Below are 23,382 nucleotides of genomic sequence, written 5' to 3'. Positions count from 1 at the left end.
TTCTTCAGCTCAATCCAGTTTGTGTTGATGCTCTCTACTACTTTTTCTTTTTATTCTTTGTGTTGTTTAGCTCCAGAAATTATTTTTGATTCATTGTTATGATTTCTATCTCTTTTTTTAGTTTTTGTTTTCCTGATTTTCTTGAATTTTTGTTTTGAGTTTTCTTGTAGCTCATAGAATGTCGTTAAAACAGCTATTTTGAATTCTTTATCTGGTAAATTGCAGACCTCCATGTCTGTGGACTTGGTTAGGGAAGATTATTGTGATCCTTTGGTAGTGTTGTTATGTTGATTTTTCACGTTCCTTGAAGTTTTGCATTGCTGTTTTTGCATTTGAAGTAGTAGTCACCACCTGTATTCTTTACTTACTGCCCAGTCTAGTGTGTCCAAACTCATATGTTTTTACTCCAATGCAATGGGATGCTGCAAATTCTCCTCTGGATACCTGGACTTCCACAAAGACTCTCATCCACGAGTTATGGTCTAAACCAGTGTTTGTTGGGGGTTCCCCGACTGTGTTGGAGAGGGACTGGAGCCAGCTCACAGGCCACTGCAGGGTCCACGGCCAGGAATGAGGTCCGTCTGCCTATCACCTGATGCACGGCTGGGCACGACTCTTCCAGTTATTGGTGTATGGTGCTGGATCCCACAGCTTCTTAAATGACTTTTTTTTTTTTTTTTTTTTTTTTTTTTTGTGGATGAATGCCAAATTTTTGTTGTTGAAATGGGGGAGACAAAAACAAGGGACATATTATGCTACCATGAAGCTGACATCTCCATAAATGTTTGTTTTGAAAAGTAAGTTAATTGTAGAAAGAAATTTTTAAAAGAAAATTAAAATAAATAAAAATTTAAGGTAGAAAAACACCATTTCAAGATAATCATTTTAAATATGTTAGTGTATTTCTTTCCAATTACTTCAATAGGTATATATTTTTATAAAGTTGAGCTAAGAGTATGTATTTAATTTTATGTTCTTATTTTTACATTATAAAATAAGGTAAGCATTTTCCCCGTGTCTTCATAAACATCATTTACATGGCTATTCTATATAAATAATAACCTAATTAATCAATGGTAGGTGTTTCATCATATTGTTTTGTTTGTTTTATTTGCTATTATAAATGTTACTAGAGGCCCAGCGCACGAATTCGTGCATGGGTGGGGTCCCTAGGCCTGGCCAGCGATAGATACCTATTGGGGGGCTGGCCGGCAGGCGGGGAGGAACCCCAGGAGGTTGCCTAGCCAGGGGCTGGGGTGGGGGGCAGGGAGTGGCTGCGAGCAGGGCTGCAGGAGTTTGGCTGTGGGAGCACACTGACCACCAGGGGGCAACTCCTGCGTTGAGCGTCTGCCTCCTGGTGGTCAGTGCGCATCATAGTAACTGGTTGACCAGTCGTAACAATCACTTAGACTTTTATATATATTGATTGCAAGAAACACCTTCATAGATATTTTTGAAGGATTTCAATTTCTGATGGTCTTTGGTGAGAGACTACAAAAAGTTTAATTTCTAGGCTAAAAGATACAAATGTCTTTGAGGTTCTTGATACATACTGACAAATTGTTTTTCAGAACATTTATATGTATCAATTTGTATTCCACTGGCAGCAAATGAGTACCCACGTTTACCAGCAGTTAGCATTATCAGGAATATTTTACATATGAATTTTCTTTTTTTTTTTTTTAGTTTGCCTTTTAGGGAATTAGGTTGTAAATGAAAAATCATCCATTTCAGCAAATTCTGAAGCTTCTTCACTAGCAGAAAATCATAAACAGAAACTGTAACTCCATTGCTTTTACATATTTCATATTTATTTGAAGTCTTCTTGTTTTCTGCCATTGTGGAACACATTATTATAGCTGCATGAAATGATTTTAGGTTTTAACATGTTCAATTTCAGAAACATCGTGAATAACAGTATAATATTCCACTTAATGGCTATATAATTATTTAATTGATCCCCTATCTTTGAACATTTAATTTTTTTTCACTTGTTATCTGGAAAGACTGGGATGAAGGTTCTTGTTCATAAATTATTGTCACCATCTCTGACTACTATGGACCTACAATGTAAGTTATGTTACTGTGATGCTCTGACTTTCGAACTTAGGTCTTGTAACTAGGTATCAGGACTTATTTCTGAGCCTAGGGTACTTCATCAACAGAGCCCCTGACTTATTCTCTAGTCCTTTCCAGCAGGGCCATGAATCAGTAACCTCCCCTCTTTGCTCCAGTTGGTTTATTTTGGGCTTCTGTCACTTGCCACCAAAAAAGCCTTATCAGTCATTTTTGCTACTAATATGTAATCCTACTTTTTATTATTACTATTTGTTAATTCCCATCCAAGGATATTTTTTCCATTGCTTTTCAGAGAGAGTGGAAGGGGGGATGGTGGTAGAGAAGTATGAAGGGAGAGAGAGAGAGAGGGAGAGAGAGAGAGAAACATCTATGTGAGAGAGACACATTGATGGGTTGCCTCCTGCATGCCCTCGATTGGGGGCAGGGAGCGAACCTGCAACTTAGGTACATGCCCTTAACTGGGAATCAAACCTGAGATCCTTAGATATGCTGACTGAAGCTCTAACCATTGAGCTACTGGCCAGGGCTAGTCCTACTTTTTTTTTTTTTTTTAAACTATATTTTATTGATTTTTTACAGAGAGGAAGGGAGAGGGATAGAGAGTTAGAAACATCGATGAGAGAGAAACATTGATCAGCTGCTTCCTACACACCTCCTACTGGGGATGTGCCCGAAACCAAGGTACATGCCCTTGACTGGAATTGAACTATGAACCTTTCATTCTGCAGGCCGACGCTCTATCCACTGAGCCAAACCGGTTAGGACTAATCCTACTTTTTAAAAAGTGTATTTACTTGTTCATTCTCTTAAGGCCACTGGATATAGAGTTTCATGTAATGACAAACATCATTATTTTTACACGACTTTCAGGTTTTTCTTTGTTACATTTTTCAAAATAAAGGTGTTTTGCTAGTCTTAATTTCATTTACTCTAAAATAAACATTGCCACAAACTGACAGTCAGAATGACTAGAAAAGCTTTGCTGTTGTTACTGTTCTGTAGGCATTCACTTGTGAGGTTGAAAACAGTCACGAGTATGGTTTGTCGACACATTAAAACCATGTAGGGCAAAAGGTTAATGAGCTCTCTCTTAGTTTCCTAGGGTTGCTTTAGCAAAGTACCACAGACTGGGTAGCTTAAAACAACAGAAATGTATTATCTCATACTTCTGGAGCCTGGGAGTCAAACATCCAAGTGTTGGCAGGGCCACACTTCCTCTGAAACACGGAGGGGAAATCTCCCCTGCCTCTCCTGGTGTTTGCCATCAGTCCTTGGCTCATAGATGCTTCACTCCTGTCACATGACTATCTTCTTCCCTCGTTTGCCCCTTGTCTTCCCGCTGTGCTTATCTGTATCTATGGCCCAATTTCCCCTTTTTATAAGGACAACAATTTTATGGAACTAGGACCCACCCTAATAACCTCATTTTAACTTGATTACCTCTGCAAAGACCCTACTTCCCAATAAGGCCACTTATTGAGGTATTAAAGCTTAGAACTTCAACATATTCCATCCATGCAGGCACTGTTTAATTTTAATATGAAGTAGATTGTTTGCAAAGGCCACAATTTGTCCCACCCTTGTTTTAATGCTCCTTTGCAATGCGACTTTTCTGCTCCTCCCCTCAAGAACTAAAGTCTATTTCCCCATCCCCTTGAATCTGGCCATACAGGAAACAACCAGTGAATGAATAAATAAGTGGAACAACAAATCAGTAAAATAATAACTTAAAAAAAGAATTAAAAAAAAAAAAAGAATATCTATTTAAGCCCAGCCCAAATTTGCTTGTCTACAGAGTCAGGAACAAATGAATGGTTGTTGTTTCAAGCCACTAAGTTTTGGAATGATTTGTTACATGACAATAAATTATTTGACAATAAATCATTGGTAGTGGATCTGGCTGGCATCAGAAGCTTGAGTCTTCTGTTGCTTACGATCTCAATTACCCCAGCTAATTCACTAATTCAAAGAGCCCCTGCTTCTTTCTTGGGAAAATATGAATACAGTATTTTACTGATTTTTCACCATTGGTTGTAGTTTTCAAGTTTTTAATTCAACCCAACTCAAAGAACCAAAAGGAATAAAAGGAATGTATCAGCTTAAGTAACTGAAAGCTTCAGGGCCTAGTTTGGCTTCAGGTACGACATAATCCAAGGACTCGAGTGATGGTATCCAACGCTGCCTCCACCTCCCTCCTCGGTTTTCCTCTGTGTGTCAGCTTCATCCTCAAGCAGGCTCTTCCCAAGGGGAACTCCCCTTGCTTCTCAAGTCTTAAGTTTATCCAGCATAGCAAACCCAGGAAGAAGTTTGACTCATTGAATCGTGTGGAAACATGTGGCCAAACCTAAGTCAAGCAGGCCACAAGGCTGAGATGCTCCAAATAGTCAGGGCTGGGACGCATGTCCATTCAAAGCTAGGGAGGTGGAGAGGAAGAGGCAGCAGGTAGTGATGGAGGAACAAGGGGTCAAGCTCGCCAAGACCATCTGGGGAGATGAGCACAAAGCAAACTGGTCAATCACCAGAAGAAAAGAAATGGAAGCTGAGCTGGTAGAAAACAACAGCTGTTCACTTCACCTTGCATGGGCTTTTGGGGAAGATAATAGTAATAGCTTACGTTTATTAAATGCTTATGAGGTGCGGCACCACTCTAAGTACTTTACTCTTTTTTTAAAAAAATATATTTTATTGATTTTTTACAGAGAGGAAGGGAGAAGAATAGAGAGTTAGAAACATCGAAGAGAGAGAAACATTGATGACCTGCCTCCTGCACACCCCCTATTGGGGATGTGCCCGCAACCAAGGTACATGCCCTTGACGGGAATCAAACCCGGGACCCTTCAGTCCACAAGCTGACGCTCTATCCACTGAGCCAAACCGGTTAGGGCAGTACTTTACTCTTTTTAACTCCTTTGAATCTTCTCAAGTGAGGAGTAGATACAGCTACTATTCCTTCCTTACACGTTAGAAACCCGAGGCACAAAGTGGTTAAGTTTCTGTAGTCAAGCAGGTTTAAGAAACATCAGAACCCGACTATACTGGCTTTTAACCACCAGTCTATCCTCAAAATAGACCACCAGAGCTGTGGTAGGCAGAATTCTAAGGTTCCTACTCCTGGTATATAATCCCCCCTTCTGAGAGTGGGCAAGACCTCTGAATGCGATAAGTAGGCACTCTCTTCCTTAGGTTACATCATCTGACCCAAGGGATGAGATGGTCACTCCCAAGACTCCTTTGTAGCTGACTACAGGGAGTCTCTTGTTGGCTTTGGAGAGGTAAGTTGCCGTGTTGTAAGGGGGCCACGTGGCCTCCACCTGCGGGTGGCCTCTAGCTGAGATGGTCCCCTGGCCAATCCGAAGGAGGTCTGAAGAGGACCCCAAGCTCTAGATGAGGATGCCTGGCCGACATCTTGATTTCAGCCTAGGGAGGCCCGGAGCAGAGGACCCAGACACACGGAGCCCCGACGTCTGACCTACGGAGCTGTGGGAGCTGTGAGACTGTAAATGTGTATTGTTGTAAGCCACTGAGCTTGGGGGTAATTTATTACACCAGAACCTCCCCTCTGTAGCCTTATCTTCCCATCAGGCCCTTGCACTTCCAGGCCCCTCACACCACCTCTCCTGGGGTGCGCACTGTGTTGTGCAGCCTGACATCCCCTGGGGGGTTGTAAGCCTGACAGGCACCCTGCTGGCTCATTTTGTGCAGCAAAGACTTGACACAGTGTCTAATGTGTATGAGCTGTTCTGTAATTGGTTGTAGAATGAATGGAAAGGCCTCCAGTGTCGAGTGCCTATCAAATCTTATTTTGCTATGTGAACTGGTAGGCCTAGGTTGTGGGAGGGTGCTTGCAAGAACAGTTTGCTTAAAGGTCAGCCTAGGGTCGATCCTAGGACAGTGTCCAGACCAGACCTAATTTGGTGTTCATTTTTAGTGTGGGCCTCCTGTACTATAAGAGTAGCGGTAATTCACTCTCCAAACCCAGGAGAGGTTTCCCCCTCCTAAGCCATTGTTTTTCCCCTCCCACATTTCACTGTCTTTTCAAACCATCACTCCTTTCACATCTGGGGAGGCAGACAGGCCTCAGAATCCTTACTTTGCTTAGCCACCAGCTGGGGATCCGTTGTGTTGCTTCTCTGAGCAGGCTTCCTTGTCTACAAAGCGGGGTTAACCATTCTTAGGGCTGAGAGGATGTGTCCTTTATTTTGGAAGGTAAGCTCCACAAATGCCACAGGCCTTGTCCCTTTTATTTGTGCCCGTGTTCCCAGTATGCTCCGCACACAGTAAGTGCTCAGTAAATTCGCTGAATGAACACTTTATGAAAAGAATTCAGCACAATGCCCGGGAGAGAGTAAACATTCACAAATGTCAGTTTTTGTGATGCGCATTTTGCAAAGGAAGAAACTCACCTGGGGATATCTAGCCAGGTGTTCTGTTCTGATTCAAATTCCACGGATTTCCCCATTTTATCCCTCAATTTAAATAAGGTAGTCAGACACACAGCGGTCATTCTAACCTCACTCAAAGCTCCCATTGAGGACGGACATCCCTTAAATACAACGCTCCCCAAGAAAACTGACCCTGGCAAGCATTTAAGCGGGAGTAAGGATTTCAACAAAACCAGGAAGGGCCAAATTCCAAAGCAAACAAAGTAGACTCATTCCCCACCCTGGGGGAGGGTGTTCACTCCGGTCTGCTAAAGATAGAGGAGGGCCCTCCCCGGGAACTTCCTGGCTTTTATTAGTTTGTAATCCCAAAGGTAACTTTTCAAAGGCGTTTCTTTTGAAAGTGTGGGTGTGAAACTGCTTCCCTAATCACATCTTGCGGGAAGATCGCCGAACATCTGTATATTATTTGAAAATTTAGCATCCGGTTGGGATGTTTGGGTGGGTGGGGGACCCTGCATGGTGAGATGAAACAGCAGGCGCCGTTAAAAACACGTCAAGATGGTTTTAAATAGGGGCAGAAAAATTAGGCAAAAATTACAAATGGCTAATTACCTTGGCTCAATTACACGTTTAATCAAAAGCCCGCCTCCCCCACTTTTTGCACGAGAGTAAAAGAAAAATAGGGCGCATAGAAGTCTAGGCGATAAAGATCTTCTCACCCAAGAGCCAAGGGACAAAACTCATTACAGATAAGCCCAGTCCTCCCATTTCCCCCGGTCGCCTCTCTACGATTGCTAGAGAAGCTGCCGCTCCCCGGGTAGCTGCCAGGAAATCGGTGCAGCCCCGCGGGGCAGCTTTCACCCAGCCGGGGGCAGGAGGCGCACAGCCTGCGCCCTCGCCAGCGCCAGGCCGGAGTGCGGGAACCTTCCTCCCTCCTGTGGAGCGGCGAGTTGGAAAACTCTGCCACCGATCCACCGTGGCGCGGGGAAATGGGGGGCTGGATTTTGCCAGCCAAGGATCAGTATCCCTCTCCCCCACCCCCACTCACCAGCTGTGGACCCGGCCAATGGAAGCCCGAAAATAAAAAAATAAAAAAATCCTCTCGCAGCTCGAGTGCAAAGGCCGCTCGGCTTTGTTTCCAGGCGGGGGAATGGACCGGGCTGGGGGCGAGTGCAGGCGGTGAGCCGGGCGCGCCCCGCCGCGGTGCTGCCGGGGCAATGGAACACAAAAGGATACCCCGGAGCCCTAAAAAGGCAGCCTACCGCCCTCCTCCTGTCCTCAGACCCCAACGACGGTCCCCCAAGTCCCGGATCCGCGAGCAACGAGGACAGGGGGAGACCTCGCCAAGCCCGCGCAAAGCAAGGCGTCTTTAAGAGCTTGCAGAACGAGAACCTGGCAAAGCCTCGCCAGCCCCGGAAGGCAGCCTCCCTTCTCTCTCTCTCCAAGACCCGGCCAGAGCCGCCCCTCGCCTACCCCGGGGAGCGCGCGGGAAGAACCGGGCTGTGGGACCCTTCCGAGGCGGTAGCAGAGCGTGGCTGCCTTAAGAACGTGGAGGGCGCGCGCCCGCCGCTCTGGCTGCGCGCCCCCGCCGCCGCCGCGCGCCCCTGCTCGCGCGCCCCCGCCCCCACCGCCGCCGCGCGCCCCCTGCTCGCTCTCTCACTCGCCGGCTTTAAAGTCTCTGCCAGGATCCATGCTCACATGTTACTTCCTGTATGGAGGCATGGCCAGTTTCCAGCCCCGCGCTCTCCGTTCCTCCCCAGCTTGCACCGGAGCCACAACTTTCAGGAGCATGGACTGAAGGCGCCCCGGCCCCAGCGTTCCTCTGAGATCCTTTGTGTTTTCCTCCTGCCGTTTCGATTTTGGGGGGGCTCTTCGCTCCCCCCGCCTCTCTCCTCCCCTTCCCCGTTCGCAAACATGCCTCCTTCCTTCCCGGGGCCCTGGAAGGAGCTGCCTGCCTGAAGCCCGGAGACGCCGAGCCGCGCTCAGCCCTGCCGCCGCCCGCCGGCTCTCGGGCTGCGCCGCGCTGCCGACTCAACTTGGGGATCCTCGGCTGCTCGCCGCTGCCGCCTGCGGTCCCTGCCGGCCCCGGGCCCCAGGCATCGCCGCCGCCCGCCGACTCCTCGCCTTGCTCGCTCGCTTCTCTCCTTCTTGAACGGAAAGCAGCCTTTCTCCGCCGAGGATCGTCCCCCGCGTGGCTCCGCGTTTCCGTCACTTTTTGAGGTTTTTTCCTGGGGACACTTGGCTTCCCGGATTCCAGAGGGACTCGGACCGCCGAGCGTCGGGGGCCCGTAGAACGGGCGAGCAGGGGAAGAGCCCGGGTTTAGTGGAGGCTCACACGGAGGCAAGAACTTATTCAACAAGTTTACCCCCCTGCCACCCTCTTTTCGATGTGCGTTTTCGGACATGCGGAGGTTACTGGAACCGTGTTGGTGGATTTTGTTCCTGAAAATCACCAGTTCCGTGCTCCATTATGTCGTGTGCTTCCCGGGTGAGTGCCGGCCGCCGGGGGGACGCGGCCCTGGCCGGCGCGCGCGGGGGATGCGGAGTTGTCGCCGGGGCACGGAGCTCGGGCGCCGGTCCCGGGGACCCCGGAGACAGTGGAGGGGAGGGGGCGGACGCCCGGGGAGGAGAGAGGGATCCACTCGGCTGGTTCTAATGGCGCAGGGAGGCTTGTGGTTGCGGAGGGTGGAAGAAGGGGCTGGCGGGGAAAGGGGGACAGGGGCAGCAGGGGTCTGCTCTCGCTCGGGTTTGGGAGGCCTGGGGAGCCAGAGTCGGGAGAAAAGAGGGACTTGTTCTGCTGATCCGCCGCTGTTCGTGAGAGCTCGATCTTTGGGGCTGTTGGGGGAGACTGGGACCATGGGAGAATGCCTCTCTGGGTTTGAGGGGTCCAGGGTGCGCCCCTCGCCCAGGCGGGTCTTAAAGGCGCTCAGAAGGGGGGGTGGGAGGGACTTGCTCTGCTGCCCACCAACCCTTTGGAAAGGCTGGGTCCCGGGGGAGGGAAGCTGGAGGCTGACCGCGGACCATTGGGAATGTTGGGAGCAGTCTGCATTCTGGTCTCGCGGGCCAGGGGCGACCCCCGCTCGGCAGTGGAGCGCGCGGGCTGCGTTCCGGAGCCGGCGCGAGGCTGCCCTCCCAGGAGCGGGGGCCTGAGCACGGCGGGAGGGCAGGGAGCAGGCGGTTTAGGGAGATTTCTGGCTTCCCCAGCCCCGGCACGCGACCCCTTCACCCCGAAACTCTGCTCCGCTGGGCTGCCCGGGTCCGGGCGCGGGGGTGGGGGTGGGGGGGCGTCGGCAACTAGGTTGCTGTTCGAGTCGGGGCGGATTTTTCCCCTTTCGCGCGCCTGCCTACCTTCATCTTTGCCCTTTTGCAGGCTGTTGGCGGCAGGCAGACCCAGACCCGCTCCTTTCTCACCGGGTTAAGACAGGGGCGTTATTGACCATCGTTGAAGATAATAAGTAACCGCATGTAGCAGGGTGCCCACTTCTAGCCCTCCACCAGCAGACTCCCCCCAACCCACCTTACTCTTTACCCTCGTGGAGGGAGAGGCCATCCGCCTCCCTCCACCATCCTGCAGGCCCTCCTGGCTGCAGCCCCGAGCTCCCTTGAATCCGTCCAGCCGCCTCCTCCGGGGCGGAGGCCACGGTCTGTACCCTAGCTGGGGAAGGGGTGGGAAGAAGGGGGCGATTCGTCTTATTTTTACCCTTCTGTCCTTAGGAGGCTTTTTATGCCTTCTCATCCACCAGCTCCACGATACCCCGAGGCGAGGGTTATCTGAAATAAAAAAAGGGAAACGTGCCTCGATGTATTTTGCTCTCCCTGGTCACAGCCGCCTGCCCCCGGGCGTCCCGAGCGCCCGGTTTTGGTGCAGAGGGTCCCTCAGCTCCGCGGTGCGCCCTACAGAGGGCACGGGCGCGCCTGCTGCCCCGGGGACCGGTAGCGAGTGTCTCCTTTGCAGGCACTGGGGCGGCCTCGAGGGGCCGAGAGGCCGAGCATCGCCCTCTCCGCGGCACCCGCTGTCCCTCTGCGCCTTGTCCTGCCCCTGCAACTGCGCTCAGCTTCAGCCTCAGCCCAGAAACCCAGCTCGATGCTGAGAGAGGACGTGCGTCCCTACTCGCCCTGAGGCCTGGGGTCTGCCCACCAGAGCCCTGCCTCCATGGGGCTGGGGCGGCGTGGATATGTGCCCTTAGTGATGCCCTCTCCCCCTTCAGAGACCACTGAGTGGTGCCGTTAGTCATCTGCGCTTTCTAGACTTCTGTGCTGCGCACCAGCCGGCCGAGTGAGCTCAGTGCACACTGGGGTCGAGCTCGGTACGGGGCACGCGTTCCTGGGGGCAGCGGGAGGCAGCAGGTGAGCGGCCTTGCGAAACAGGAGGGATTTTTAATTCCGCTCCGGCTTCTCCTTACGCTCGGCGTGCAGCCCGTTCGTGGGCCGGCCGTGATTCCCCTTTTCCTGCTCTGAGGACGCTGGAAATCCACAATGGGATGCCAGTCATGCCGCCCTCGTGGGGCTTGGACAGTTTTCGTCGTCCACATTTTCTTTCCCTGCCCACGGTGCGAGGTGAATGGCCCCTTCCCTGCCCCGGAGCCGCAAGGTGTCGGGTGGGGACAGGGCAGTGGTGTGAGTCGCGCGGAATGTGGTTTGGAACAGTGCAGCCGGCAGTGGGAACCGGGCAAAGTTAAAATGTCAGAGAGCCTTGGGGGACTCTCGCTTGCCGTTTTCCGAAGGTGCGGTGACGCCGCTGGACCTCAGGGGGCGCCCCCGAACCACTCGTCGGGCTCCGCCACCTCCGTGCGGTAGGCCCCGGTGGGAGCCGCCGCGTCCCAGGCTCCGAGGCGCGGGTGCGCCTTCGCTGGGACCCGGCCTCACCTCTGCGCTGCTGCTTCTGGCCCGCTCTCAACCCCGTGGAGGCTGGGGCTCGTTTGGGGCTCCCCCTTTCCCTCTTACTTGCGGTCATCTGGGAGGCGTTTACCTGCTTGACACGAGGGATAAAAATGCTTCTGGTATTGGATTAGGGTTCTTGTGAGATTTTAAGCAAAACCCCTGGTTAGTAATTTTGTTTGTTTCTCAGAAACCCACTAACTTTTCCGTTGCATTTGAGCTCTCGGCTGCTGTCCTCAGGAGCTGTAACTTGGGAGGGTTTGGGATGGTTTTGTCCCAGCGGATCTGAAACAGTGGCGTGCAGTCTCCCAACCAAAAAGTATGGCAGGTGTGGGACGCGCGTTGCTGTTAGTGTTTGAAGCGATATTTCCACTTTCCAGAGCAGAAGTGTTATTAAACACGATATAGTGCATACATAGTACATTCTTTTCATGCATCTCTCAGAAATACTCTATAATGGAATAATATAGGAAAATGTAATGGACCCCTAGGAACCCCCCACCCAGCTACAATGATCGACGCAGTCTTCCCTCTTTCATACCCCCATATCCTTCCCAACACCGCCTCATTTTAAAGCACGTCTGACACCTAGTTCATGTAAGCATTGGGTATTTTTTCGATAATCGCTGAGAATGTAAGTGCCTCCTACAGGATATAAAAGATACATCCTGAGAGGGTTAACATTTTATGTATTTTACATTCTTGAGCTCTTCAGCAGAAAGTTTAAAAAAAAATTCTTTTTTTATTGATTTCTTCTCTCTCTGCGTCCTCAGAGTGAAAGCCTCCTCTTTGATTCTGATATGTTTTGTACCCTAATTAGATTACATCCAGGAGGCTGACGCTGGAAACACTTCAGATGGATAAGCGCTGGCCGTGTGCGTTTGGAGATGTCAGAATCTGAGGATCCATGATTGATGTTTGGTGCCTCTGCCCCTAAGCTGTGTCTGTGTATTTGCATGGACATGCTTTAGTCCTGATGGGCATCCTTCATGGCCTTCTTAGGAAAAGGTGAAAGTAATATTTATAAGTCAGCTGTCTTACTCTTAGGGATGGGGGGGCGGGGAATCATCCAGTCCCCCCACCCCCTTAAGAGTCTTGTTTGAAAATAAAGAATCTTTATCCAGTCATTAAACTGGTTCTTCCGACACAGTTAAGTAATACAATCTTTGATGTTCCCTTCTAAACATTACTGAGTTGATGAAATTAGCACATGGCTACCTCACGGGGAGGAAGCTGCTGTGGCTGGAGGCAGAGGTGTTACAGGAAAGGGTGGCTGAAATGAGAAAAAGAACGAGCCAATCCTGAAGCTGTGAGCATCTCCCCTTAATTATGGACCTGCTTTCACTGAGTAAAAACTGTTGTTTATATGAAGTGGTGCAGGACAGGGAATGCTGATGATTTCGTGCAGCCAAACAAAACAAAAACCCTTTCAGATAGATTCACCCTTCTCTTCTGGAAAACTCCCAAGTTACTGTAGCATAATCAGATACCTATCAGCACACCAGTGGGAATGAACTTTCTTGCCATTCATGTAAGATCATTTAAGGTGCCCAGAGCCATTGTTACTAAGATCCCCCCCCCCCCATGCCCTCCCCCGTTTTCCTGGAAACTCCATGATCAAAAGGACAGTCAGGATACTTATCTGAGCCTTATCTCTATGAAGGAAGCAAATGAAGTGTTGCTAGTGCTTGGTTGCTTTAACCTCTTCCCTTCTGTGGTGAAAGGTTTCTTTCTTTTTTTTTTAAATCTGAATTTCCATTCAGCATTTAACTTGGAGCATGCAGTGTGGGTGTGCATTCTGAATTCCAAGTGTAAAAAATTGACGGCTAACACTTTGATCCTGGGGCACATTTTTCATGTGGTCAGTTTCACAAGTGGGAGCTTATGGGAGAAATTCGGAATGACGAAAATTACCTCACGAGTGCTTGTGTCCTCCCACGTAAGCTCTTCCTATGCTTTGGTTACACAGGTTGACCACTATCAGATGACAGGTTGTAATCACTGCAACTGCATTTCCGACGGTATCTGTGTAGAGACTAAAAGGTCTGCAAATCTAATGATAAAGGGAGCCGAGGAAGTGTGCCCCGCTCCCACTCGTAGGTCTCCATCGGAGCCCGATCCAGGCAAAGCTGGTAGCTACTCAGGAAAGTGGGAGAGTCTGCCCCCCACAGGCGCTGAGAGCTTATGTGGAATTCCGCAGCAGTCACTGAATTTGTTACGGAATGAGGTTGCCTGGGCACACTGTTAGGCCTTCAGTAAATATTTGCAAATGATTAAAACATCTGATATCTGGGTTTCCCTGAGAAATGGGAGTGACCCGCTCACTTGCAAAGAACCAAACACATGGTGATGGCAGTATTCTGTGTGCTTACAAGATCAAAATGCACATCTGACTTGAACTTTTTTTTTTTTTTTTGTTATTGTGTTTATGTGCAGTTGTGACCAAAAAATCCACTCCAAAAAAGATGTGTTTTAAAAACCCTTATTTCCCCCTACAATTCCTCTGTCTCAAATTTCCAATACCACAGAATTATCTCTTTTAAAACAGGTCTGGAAGTAATGTAGGTGAATTTCATTTTCAGAAGTGGTTTGCTCCTATTAAGTAAAGGACTAAGGTTTACAGTGATGGCTGTGCAAGATTGTTTGAAGTAGCTATGCAGCTGTGGGCAAACTACAGCCCGCGGGCTGGATCCGGCCCGTTTGAAATGAATAAAACTAAAAAAAAAAAAAAAAAAGACCTTTTATGTAATGATGTTTACTTTGAATTTATATTAGTTCACACAAACACTCCATCCATGCTTTTGTTCCGGCCCTCCGGTCCAGTTTAAGAACCCATTGTGGCCCTCGAGTCAAAAAGTTTGCCCACCCCTGGGCTAGAGGGCTCTGTGTGCTATTGTCTCCTTCGGTAGGGACACCTATAATTGGAGGGGCCGTTTCACCTGGCATCATTCATGGCAAAACGCTTGGTGTTTTGACTGACAGAAAACAGATCTATGTGAGATGACTTGCCAGGACTATGCAGGCTCGAAGTTTTAATGACTACACTTGATAAGACCATTTTAAAAATTGTACAGAGTGCCTTCGCTGGTTGTTCAGTGGTTAGAACATCAGCCTGAATACTGAAGGGTCGAGGGTTTGATTCTGGTCAAGGGCACATATCGGTTGCAGGTTCCATCCCTGCCTGGTCCAGGCACTGGGTGCCTTCAGGAGGCAACGAGTCGATGTGTCTCTCACATCAATGTTTCTCTCTCTGTCTCTACCTCTCCTTTCCACTCTCTCTAAAAAAAAAAAAAACAATGGAAAAAATATCCTCTGGTGAGGATTGACAAAACAGCAACAACAACAAAAATTAAGACAAAACAGAAAAACTGTACAAAGTGCTTTTAGGGCCAGCTGACCAGGTTCCAGATGTGCCTGGTTTCTCTTTCAAAGCCCCCCTCACTGAATTGGGCAGTGTTACTGATGTACTTGGGGTGGGAGGTGGGAGGCAGCTTTCACATTGAAGAACTTCGGTGTCTGCCAACCAGTTTATGAGTGACGGTACCGGTTTCTAAGTATATAACAAGGAGAAGACTTTTAGGAGCCTAGAACTTGTTAGTACTTTTCATTTTCCCTCTCTGTGAAATGGCCTAGTGATTGCACCCTGATTCCTAAAGTCTTTGTGCGGGTTGAATGAGAATGCCTGCTACAGGACTTAACACTGTACATGGTAAATAGTGAGTGCTCAATAAATTAACCGTTTTTGTTTTATGTATACTAAAGAGATTTGGATAGGAGTATGTGGAAAGAAGAAAATGAAAAGGACCACTGTATGCAAAGCAAGAACACTTACATTTTTAAAATATAAACTCAAATGAAGGTTTTTGTAGGTAGCTTTGCTATCGAGGGGGAGGGGGACTAAGGACTGGCCTGAGGGTACCCCACGTAAAATTGGAAAGTTGGTTACTTTTTGAGGTTGACCGAAATGAGAAAGCCACGGTGAAGTCCACTTTTTTCAGCTTAAAATGGGAAAGATGGTTTCCTCAGGCTTAAAATGCACACGTGAGCCTCCAGCTCCCTGCCTGGTGCTATCCTTCCTGGGAGGAGTTGCTTGGTCCTGCGCCCTGGAATGCCCCTTCCTCCTCTAAGGCGAGTGGGTCTCCCTGTTAGGGCCATTTCTGGGTTTTCGTGTGGCAGTAGTGGGAAGGGAACAGTAGTATTTGGGTGTTGCGTTGGTTTTGTGCTGTGTGGCCGGTGAACACGCGGATATCCCTGTCTCCGTATCGTCCTGGAATCAGACTGGCAGAGCGCTGGAGAGAACCGCACGCCGTGCAGAGTACCTGCCCCCTAATCAGCTTTTTGCAAACTGAAATCAGCATGGTGGCGTTCTGGCCAAACTACGAAGTGCGATTTTAAATTACTCGACTGAGCTATTTCTGTAGCGAAGTGACACAGTTGGCTACAGAAATCTAGCAACTAAAACAGAAGAAATGAAAGCCCAGTTCATGGAATCTGTGACACTTCCATGTAAGAAAATAGGACAACTGGGCTTATTTTTTTTTTGTCTGTGATACTATCTTTCTTTTAAAATTTAATTAAATTTAAATTTTTCCCTTCACCATCTACCCCCCTCCCAATACCCTCTCCTACTCCTATTCCCCTGTAATCACCACACTGTTGACTATGTCCATGAATTCTTTTTCTTTTTTTCTTTTTTGCTTAATCCCTCCACCCTCCCCAACACCCCTTATGTATTACCATTTTTCTAATGAGAAGAGTGAAGCGGGTTGTTGATTGATACGCAGAGGGTATACTTTCAAGGAATTTATTTATACCAGTTTCATATGAATCCAAGAGGTATCTGAGCTTTCACACCGCTGCAGTCTCATAAATTCCTCAATGCACTTAAATCAGATAAACTCAGCCCGCACTGGTTTGGCTCAGCGGATAGAGCGACGGCCTGTGAACTGAAGGGTCCCAGGTTTGATTCTGGTCAAGGGCACATGCCCGGGTTGCTGGCTCGATCCCCAGTGGGGGGCGTGCAGGAGGCAGCCGATCTATGATTCTGTCTCATCATTGATACTTCTTTACCTCTCTCCCTCTCCCTTCCTCTCTGAAATCAATAAAAATATATTAAAAAAATCAGATAATCTCATCCATTTGGAATGATTTGGATAAGGGGCACAGCCATAAGCAATTTACCAAATACAAAAGCATAGTCTAAATTAGGGAGGAAACATCATTGACTTTTTAAGAGTCAAGTTATTTCTGAATCGCCAACAGATTTCTTTACAAAGGAGTGGTTATTTGTAAGTGAGTTCTGTTCATTTTTAAAAATATATCACTTGTCCTGAAGTTTTTGGATTTAGTGAGTGGGGAGGCTCTGAACCAGCCTTGGGGTTGGCTCTGTCATTGGCTAGCTGGGCTGCCTGGGACAAATGACCAGCATCTTGCGGAAGTGGGGTTGGGTGGTGTTGGGGTCCTGGCAGTCCCAGATATACACATGTTATTCAGGAACCGCACTAGGACCCCAGAGGCCCAGGTTGAGACTCTTGATCTGTTGCAGCGGTGTTACCTGGGAAAAGTGGGCCTTGTTTTTTTAATCTCTGAAATGGGAACAGTGGTTCTAATAGCCCACACTTACCAAGTGCTGTGCCTAAACCACGGCTGAGGAAGCTAAAGCTGAAGGAGGTTGTCCCTGTCCGAGGTCCCCCCTGTAATAAGTGTGTGTGGGGGAGGGGCTGTAATATACCTCCCTCAGGATTACTTTGAATTTCAGACTGGTTGCTGTTTGTTTGGAAGCTTTTTTTCCTACTTGCACAGGAAGGCCAATTAAAAGACCAACCCAGCCTAGGGTATTGTCCCATATAAGCAGGTACCGTAAGCACTGGGTGAAGTAAAGGTGTCTTCCTGCTTGCTACAATTAAGAAAGTAATGCAATTAGTGTAGGGTTTTATTGGATTATATTGAAGAGATGACCTTTCAGCAAACTATGTTAGCGTCAGAACAGGCTAATAACTGTGGACAGAGTGAGTTTGTTGGTGAGTTTTTCTGACTCCTCTTTAAAACGATCTAACTTGATTTAGTTTACAATGTGAGAACTTAGTTTGGGGCATTGAAAACGGTTTCTAATAATGTGGTGTTATTATCACGTATACCATTTAAGTGTGGGCTGCAGGCTCTGAATCACGATTCGGGAAAAGGTCTGAGGTGGTTGTACTTGCCGGGGTGGTTTGGGCTCTGGATTTTTCCTCTGGACTTGAGAACCAGCCGTGGGAGCCAGCCAAGCCGGTTGTGGGATCTGGCTGGGCAAGACCCTGTGTTCCTCTGGGGTTGTTTTCTTTACCCTGAACGAAACGCTTCTGAAATTCTGCTGGAATTTTAGGATTGTTGATTCCAGGCTGGGCAGTTAGGAAGGCCTGTGATCTTTCTGCAACATGCAAGTCAAGTGCCCAGTGCATGTCAGATTCTGATCTGTGAAGTGTACTTCTCTTTGACTTTCCTCTGAGAGTTTTTGCTTCCTAAGGCGCTGTCTAAAACCCTTTGATGATCTTGCTAACTTTGCTACAGAACAGCCCCAGGGAGCAGCCAACTGGGTTGTGAGTGGATCTTGGTTAATGGAATGCCTTTAAGTTATTTTCTCTTTTTTAACATTAAACCTTATTTCACCTGGAGTGCAGGTAAAAAACGGAGGTTTGCTCATGCCAACGAAGTTACGTGTGGCCTTTAAAACCAATGTGGTGTGTGAACAGGGTAGCGGTGGCAAGATTGTCACGAGGCTGATTTTTGGATCTTTTGTCTTACACTGGTCGTGAGAAATGGGGACGTAGTCATTTGACTGCCTGGAGTTCTGCAGGGGCATCTGGCCAGCAGAGGCTGCCTTGGGCCATATTGTGTTGAAAAGAAAAAAAATTGAATTAAAAATTGGGGCATTTCACATTCTTGCTCTCAACTTGCGTACCCAGTGTGTGCCAGGCACTGTTCTAGGCACTGGGGTGGACAGTGACGACCCAAACAGATGGGAAGCCCTGTGCTGGTCGGGCTTCACATAGAGGTCTGAGTGAGTCCTGAAGAAGCTGGAAGGTATTGCAGCCGAGGCCCTTGTTCTTGCCTGGCAACAACAGTGACCAGGAATTAAATGGTGGCTTCCCCCGGAGACGGGCACCCGCCTGGCCCGCTGCGGTTATTTACAATGCTCAGCTGGTCCCTGGAGGTGTTTGCCTCCCGCATACAGGTGATTTCTAGATTTGCACCTGAGGGACAGCTATTTATTTATTTATTTATTTGCTTGCTTGTTTGGGGTTTTGTATTACGCGAGTTGGGTGTGTGTAAATGTGTGTGTGCCCATGTGCTAGTGCGAGCAGGTGTATCACACTGGTTGATGAAATGACTTAATTCCTCTCAGTCTGATCTCAGTTATCCTGGATGTGTCTTTTTTTTTTTTTTTTTGCTTTGCAAATGCCTGCTATTTGGATATTTCACAGTAATGCGGTGACTTCAGTGGCTGTTGGCTGTGTTTTGGAAAATCCCTTATTTAAGAAATAGCTGCCTTGGTCACTTTCTTGTTTTCAAATCACCTAAGAAGAAAGTGATGTGGGGGTGAAAGAGAGAGAAGGACACTGACCATGTAGTAGGATTTGAGTAGATTAATATTAGGGATATCATCATATCAGTTGATCCCTCAGCAAAGATCTTAATTTTTTCACATAACATTCCTGACCCACTAATTTTTTTTGCAGATGAAACCTATGGATTTCTCACATATGATAAAAACATCACATATCTTTTTAATATGCTTTTATTGATTTTTTAGAGAGACAGGAAGGGAGAGGAGACAGAACATTGATTGGCACCTCCTGCCTGCCTCCTATTGGGGATCAAGTCCCAAACCCAGGCATGTGCCCTAACTGGGAATCAAACTGTGGCCTTCTGGTTCATAGGTCGATGCTCAACCACTGAGCCACGCCAGTTGGGGAAGATATATTCTAATTAGAGTTCAAATATTTATGAGGCAGTCGGGTTATGTTTTGATGGTTCAAACTTTTTTTTCTCTTTCATGAAATAACTAGAGGCCTGGTGCACAAAAATTTGTGCACTCGGGAGGATCCCTCAGCCCGGCTTGTGCCCTTTCACAGTCTGGGACCCCTTGGGGGATGACCACCTGCTGGCTTAGGCCCGCTCCCCGGGGGATTGGGCCTAAGCTGGCAGACAGACATCCCTCTGGCAGCCTGGGAGCCCTCGGGGGATGTCCACTTGCCAGCGGGGAGCAGGCCTAGCTGCAGTTGGACATCCTTAGCGCTACTGAGGAGGCAGGAGAGGCTCCCACCACCACTGCTGTGCAGGCAGCCGTCAACCTGGCTTGTGGCTGAGCAGAGCTCCCCCAGTGGGAGAGCACTGACCACCAGGGGGTAGCTCCTGCATTGAGCGTCTGCCCCCTGATGGTCAGTTTGTGTCATAGTGACCAGTCATTCCCAGTCGCTCTGCTGTTAGGGTCAATTTGCATATTACCCTTTTATTATATAGGATAGAGGCCTGGTGCATGGGTGGGGGTTGGCTGGTTTGCCCTGAAGGGTGTCCCAGATCAGGGTGGGGGTCCCGCTGGGGTGCCTGGCCAGCCTGGGTGAGGGGCTGAGGGCCGTTTTCATGCTGACCACACCCCCTTCAGGATGGAGGGTCCTGCTGGGGTGCCTGGCCAGCCTGGGTGAGGAGCTGATGGCTGTTTGCAGGCTGGCCAAGCCCCCCAGCAGGGACCCTCACCCCATGAGGGTGTGGCCAGCCTGGTGAGGGGCTGATGGCTGTTTGCAGGCTGGCCACAGCCCCCAGCCACCCAAGCTCCCAGTGGAGGCTGGCTGGAAGCAGGTATCTGGGATTTATTTGTCTTCTATAATTGAAACTTTGTTGTCATGAGTGGAGGCCACAGCCCGCCAGGGCAGCCGGGAAGCTTGGCTTCCTCCATCGCTGGGGCAACCAGGCCTCCAGCTTTCTCCAGCTCTGTGGCTGCCGGTCGCCATCTTGGTTGGGTTAATTTGCATATAGTCACTCTGATTGGCTGGCGGGTGTGGCTTGGGCATAGCAAAGGTATGGTCAATTAGCATCTTTGTTTTTCATTAGTGTAGATTTAGGCTAAATTTTGTGAATATGGTTTTCATTGTATTAGAACGGGCTTGGCTTTAGGTTTGATCCAGTAGATCAACCCTACTTGTGGTTTGGTTGTTATAGATATGAGGTGTTGTAGAGGGCAGCAGAGCTTGCATGAGCTGATTGCAGAACATGAAGATGAATATTGATCTATTGCCTAGTAAAGGCTTTGGGTAGGTTGGTTTACGACAGGGGTGGGGGAACGTGCCATATGACGCCTGCAAAATCATTTGGTCTGGCCCTGCCAAGGCATTAGGGATGACTTAATTAAGTGTCTGACCAAATAGAGCAGGTTAATTTTTTTTAAAATTTTTTTTAAAATATATTTTTATTGATTTTTTACAGAGAGGAAGGGAGAGAGAGAGAGAGAGTTAGAAACATCGATGAGAGAGAAACATCGACCAGCTGCCTCCTGCACACTCCCCACTGGGGATGTGCCCGCAACCAAGGTACATGCCCTTGACTGGAATCGAACCTGGGACAATTCAGTCCGCAGGCCAACGCTCTATCCACCGAGCCAAACCGGTTTTGGCAGCAGGTTAATTTTTAAGTTGATAATTTTCCATGGCCCTCGAATGATGTTAAAAATATCCAAATGACTGTTGGCAGAAAAAAGGTTACTTCGGCTCTAGGAGAAGGGCTTGCCTGGACTGGCTGTTTTTGCTTGCTTGATAAGTGTTGGTTGACCACCTTGCCCAATGTCCTCAATTAGACACATGTTGGCTGGTGCATCATGGAGCTAAGTTTTCTAGAACATGTTGCTAGTCATTGCCTGCCCTATTTTATTTATCTCCCATCCACTTGTTTTCTTTTTGAAACTAGTCATTTTCTCTGCTTATATGTGTACAAAGACCATGAGTGAAGGGTGCAGAAAATCACTTGACAGTTTTAGGCCCTCGTTTTCTCAGTTGGTCAGTTTGCACAGAAGTTGCTGAAATGATTGCATGTGATAGAGGGTGAATAACTTGGCATTCCAGTTCTTTCGTGACTTGTTGTTGTTAATCCTCACCCAAGGATATTTTTCCATTGATTTTGTTGTTGTTGTTTTTGGTTTTTTTTTGGTTAGAGAGAATGGAAGAGGGGGACAGAGAGAGAAACACTGACTGGTTGCTTCCTGCATGTGCCCCGACTGGGTCAGGGGATTGAGCCTGCAACTGAGGTACGTTTCCTTGACCAGAACTGAACCTGAGACTCTTCAGTCTGCAAGCTGATACTCTAACCACTGAACCAAACAGGCTAGGGCTAGGACAGTGATGGCGAACCTTTTGAGCTCGGCGTGTCAGCATTTTGAAAAACCCTAACTTAACTCTGGTGCCGTGTCACACATAGAAATTTTTTGATATTTGCAAACATAGTAAAACAAAGACTTATATTTTTGATATTTATTTTATATATTTAAATGCCATTTAACAAAGAAAAATCAACCAAAAAAATGAGTTCGTGTGTCACCTCTGACATGCGTGTCATAGGTTCGCCATCACTGGGCTAGGATGTGATTTTAAAAAATTTATTTATATTTAAAAAATATATATTATTATTGATTTCAGAGAAAAGGGGAGAGGGAGAGAGAGAAACATCCATGATGAGAGAGAATCAGTGATCGGCCGCCTCCTCCATGCCCCACACTGGGGATCCAGCCCACAACCTGCGCATGTGCCCTGGTTGTGACCTCCTGAGTCATAGGTCGTTGCTCAGACAGAGCCACACTGGCTGGGCTAGGATGTGATTTTTTAAAAGGAAAACTGTTATTATTGAAGCATCTTAACTGATGTAAGGGAATTGCTTTGCTGGTTCTTGAGGTTTCTGCCTTCACTCATTATGCTAAGTGGAAGGAAAATTGATTTTTGGAGAATCTGAGCGAAATGTAAGCACTCTGACTAGCTAAACAAAAGGAGTTTGTGAAAATCACTCTTTTATGCCTTGGGACTTTAATAGGGTTTTGAGGAAATGAGACTTGAGACAGGTGGATTTTGATGAAAGAGGCTGTGGCAAATGCATGTTTGTTGAATTGCACAGATCTGTCAATCAAGTTAAATACCTGACCCAAGTTAATGAATCCTAGCTTTGTTCTTTACTAACTTGGGCCAGTTACTTAACTTTATTGGCTTTCTCATCTGTAAAATGGGGAGCTTAAACCTCCTAGAGTCCGTGGGAAGATTAAATGAAATGGCGTGTGCAAAGCACCAGAATAGCATTAGGTGCACAGGATGTTACAGATGGTACCTGTTTTTTTTAATATCCTCTCCTGAGGATATTTTTCCCATTGCTTTACAGAGTGAATGGAAAGCTGGGGTGGGGGTGGGGGGGCGGGGAGAAGAGGAGAGGGAAACATTGATGTGAGAGAGCTACATTGACCAGTTGCCTCCTGCACGCACCCCACCAGAGGTGGGAAGCAAACCCGAAACCCAGATATGTGTTCCAACCTGCAACCCTTTGGTGTGTGAGCTGACGCTCTAACCACTGAGCCACCGGCCAGGGCATGCGACCCGTTTTTAATAGCTGTTGCTTTAAAATTTATGAAACCAGCCCTAACCGGTTTGGCTCAGTGGATAGAGTGTCGGCCTTCGGACTCAAGGGTCCCAGGTTCGATTCTGGCCAAGGGCATGAACCTCGATCGCGGGCACATACCCAGTAGGGAGTGTGCAGGAGGCAACTGATCGAGGTTTCTCTCTCATTGATGTTTCCAACTCTCTATCCCTCTCCCTTCTTCTCTGTAAAAAAATCAATAAAATATATTTTAAAAAATTTATGAAACCAGTACTTGCATAAGTATGCTCTCAGTTAATGCCATGCAACTCTAAGAAGACATAGGAGAGCTTGGGCTCAGGGAGAGAGGCGATCCCATAGTTAAAGAACTTTGAGGTGGAATTGAAATTTGAACTTGGCTTTCTGGATGCTGTCATGTTTCTCAGATAGCAGAGCAGGC

The 23,382-nt window shown here is 48.0% G+C and overlaps 1 protein-coding gene across 3 annotated transcripts in view; it reads left to right on the top strand.

Annotated features, from left to right (window-relative positions):
- The first annotated feature begins 8,107 nt into the window (after window positions 1-8,107).
- PTPRG (protein tyrosine phosphatase receptor type G) overlaps window positions 8,108-23,382 on the top strand; it is a 656,388-nt gene continuing 641,113 nt past the window's right edge. For 2 of the 3 annotated variants that reach the window (XM_059663089.1, XM_059663088.1), the window contains exon 1: window positions 8,108-8,949. In XM_059663089.1, coding sequence (XP_059519072.1) covers window positions 8,865-8,949 — 85 coding nt within the window. In that variant the 5' untranslated portion in view covers window positions 8,108-8,864. The remainder of the gene's footprint in view (window positions 8,950-23,382) is intronic. The other variant, XM_059663090.1, reaches the window with a different exon arrangement.

Source organism: Myotis daubentonii, chromosome 14 (genome assembly GCF_963259705.1).
Source record: "Myotis daubentonii chromosome 14, mMyoDau2.1, whole genome shotgun sequence".
In the NCBI taxonomy this organism is placed as follows: domain Eukaryota; kingdom Metazoa; phylum Chordata; class Mammalia; order Chiroptera; family Vespertilionidae; genus Myotis; species Myotis daubentonii.
This window is presented reverse-complemented; position numbering and strand designations above follow the sequence as displayed.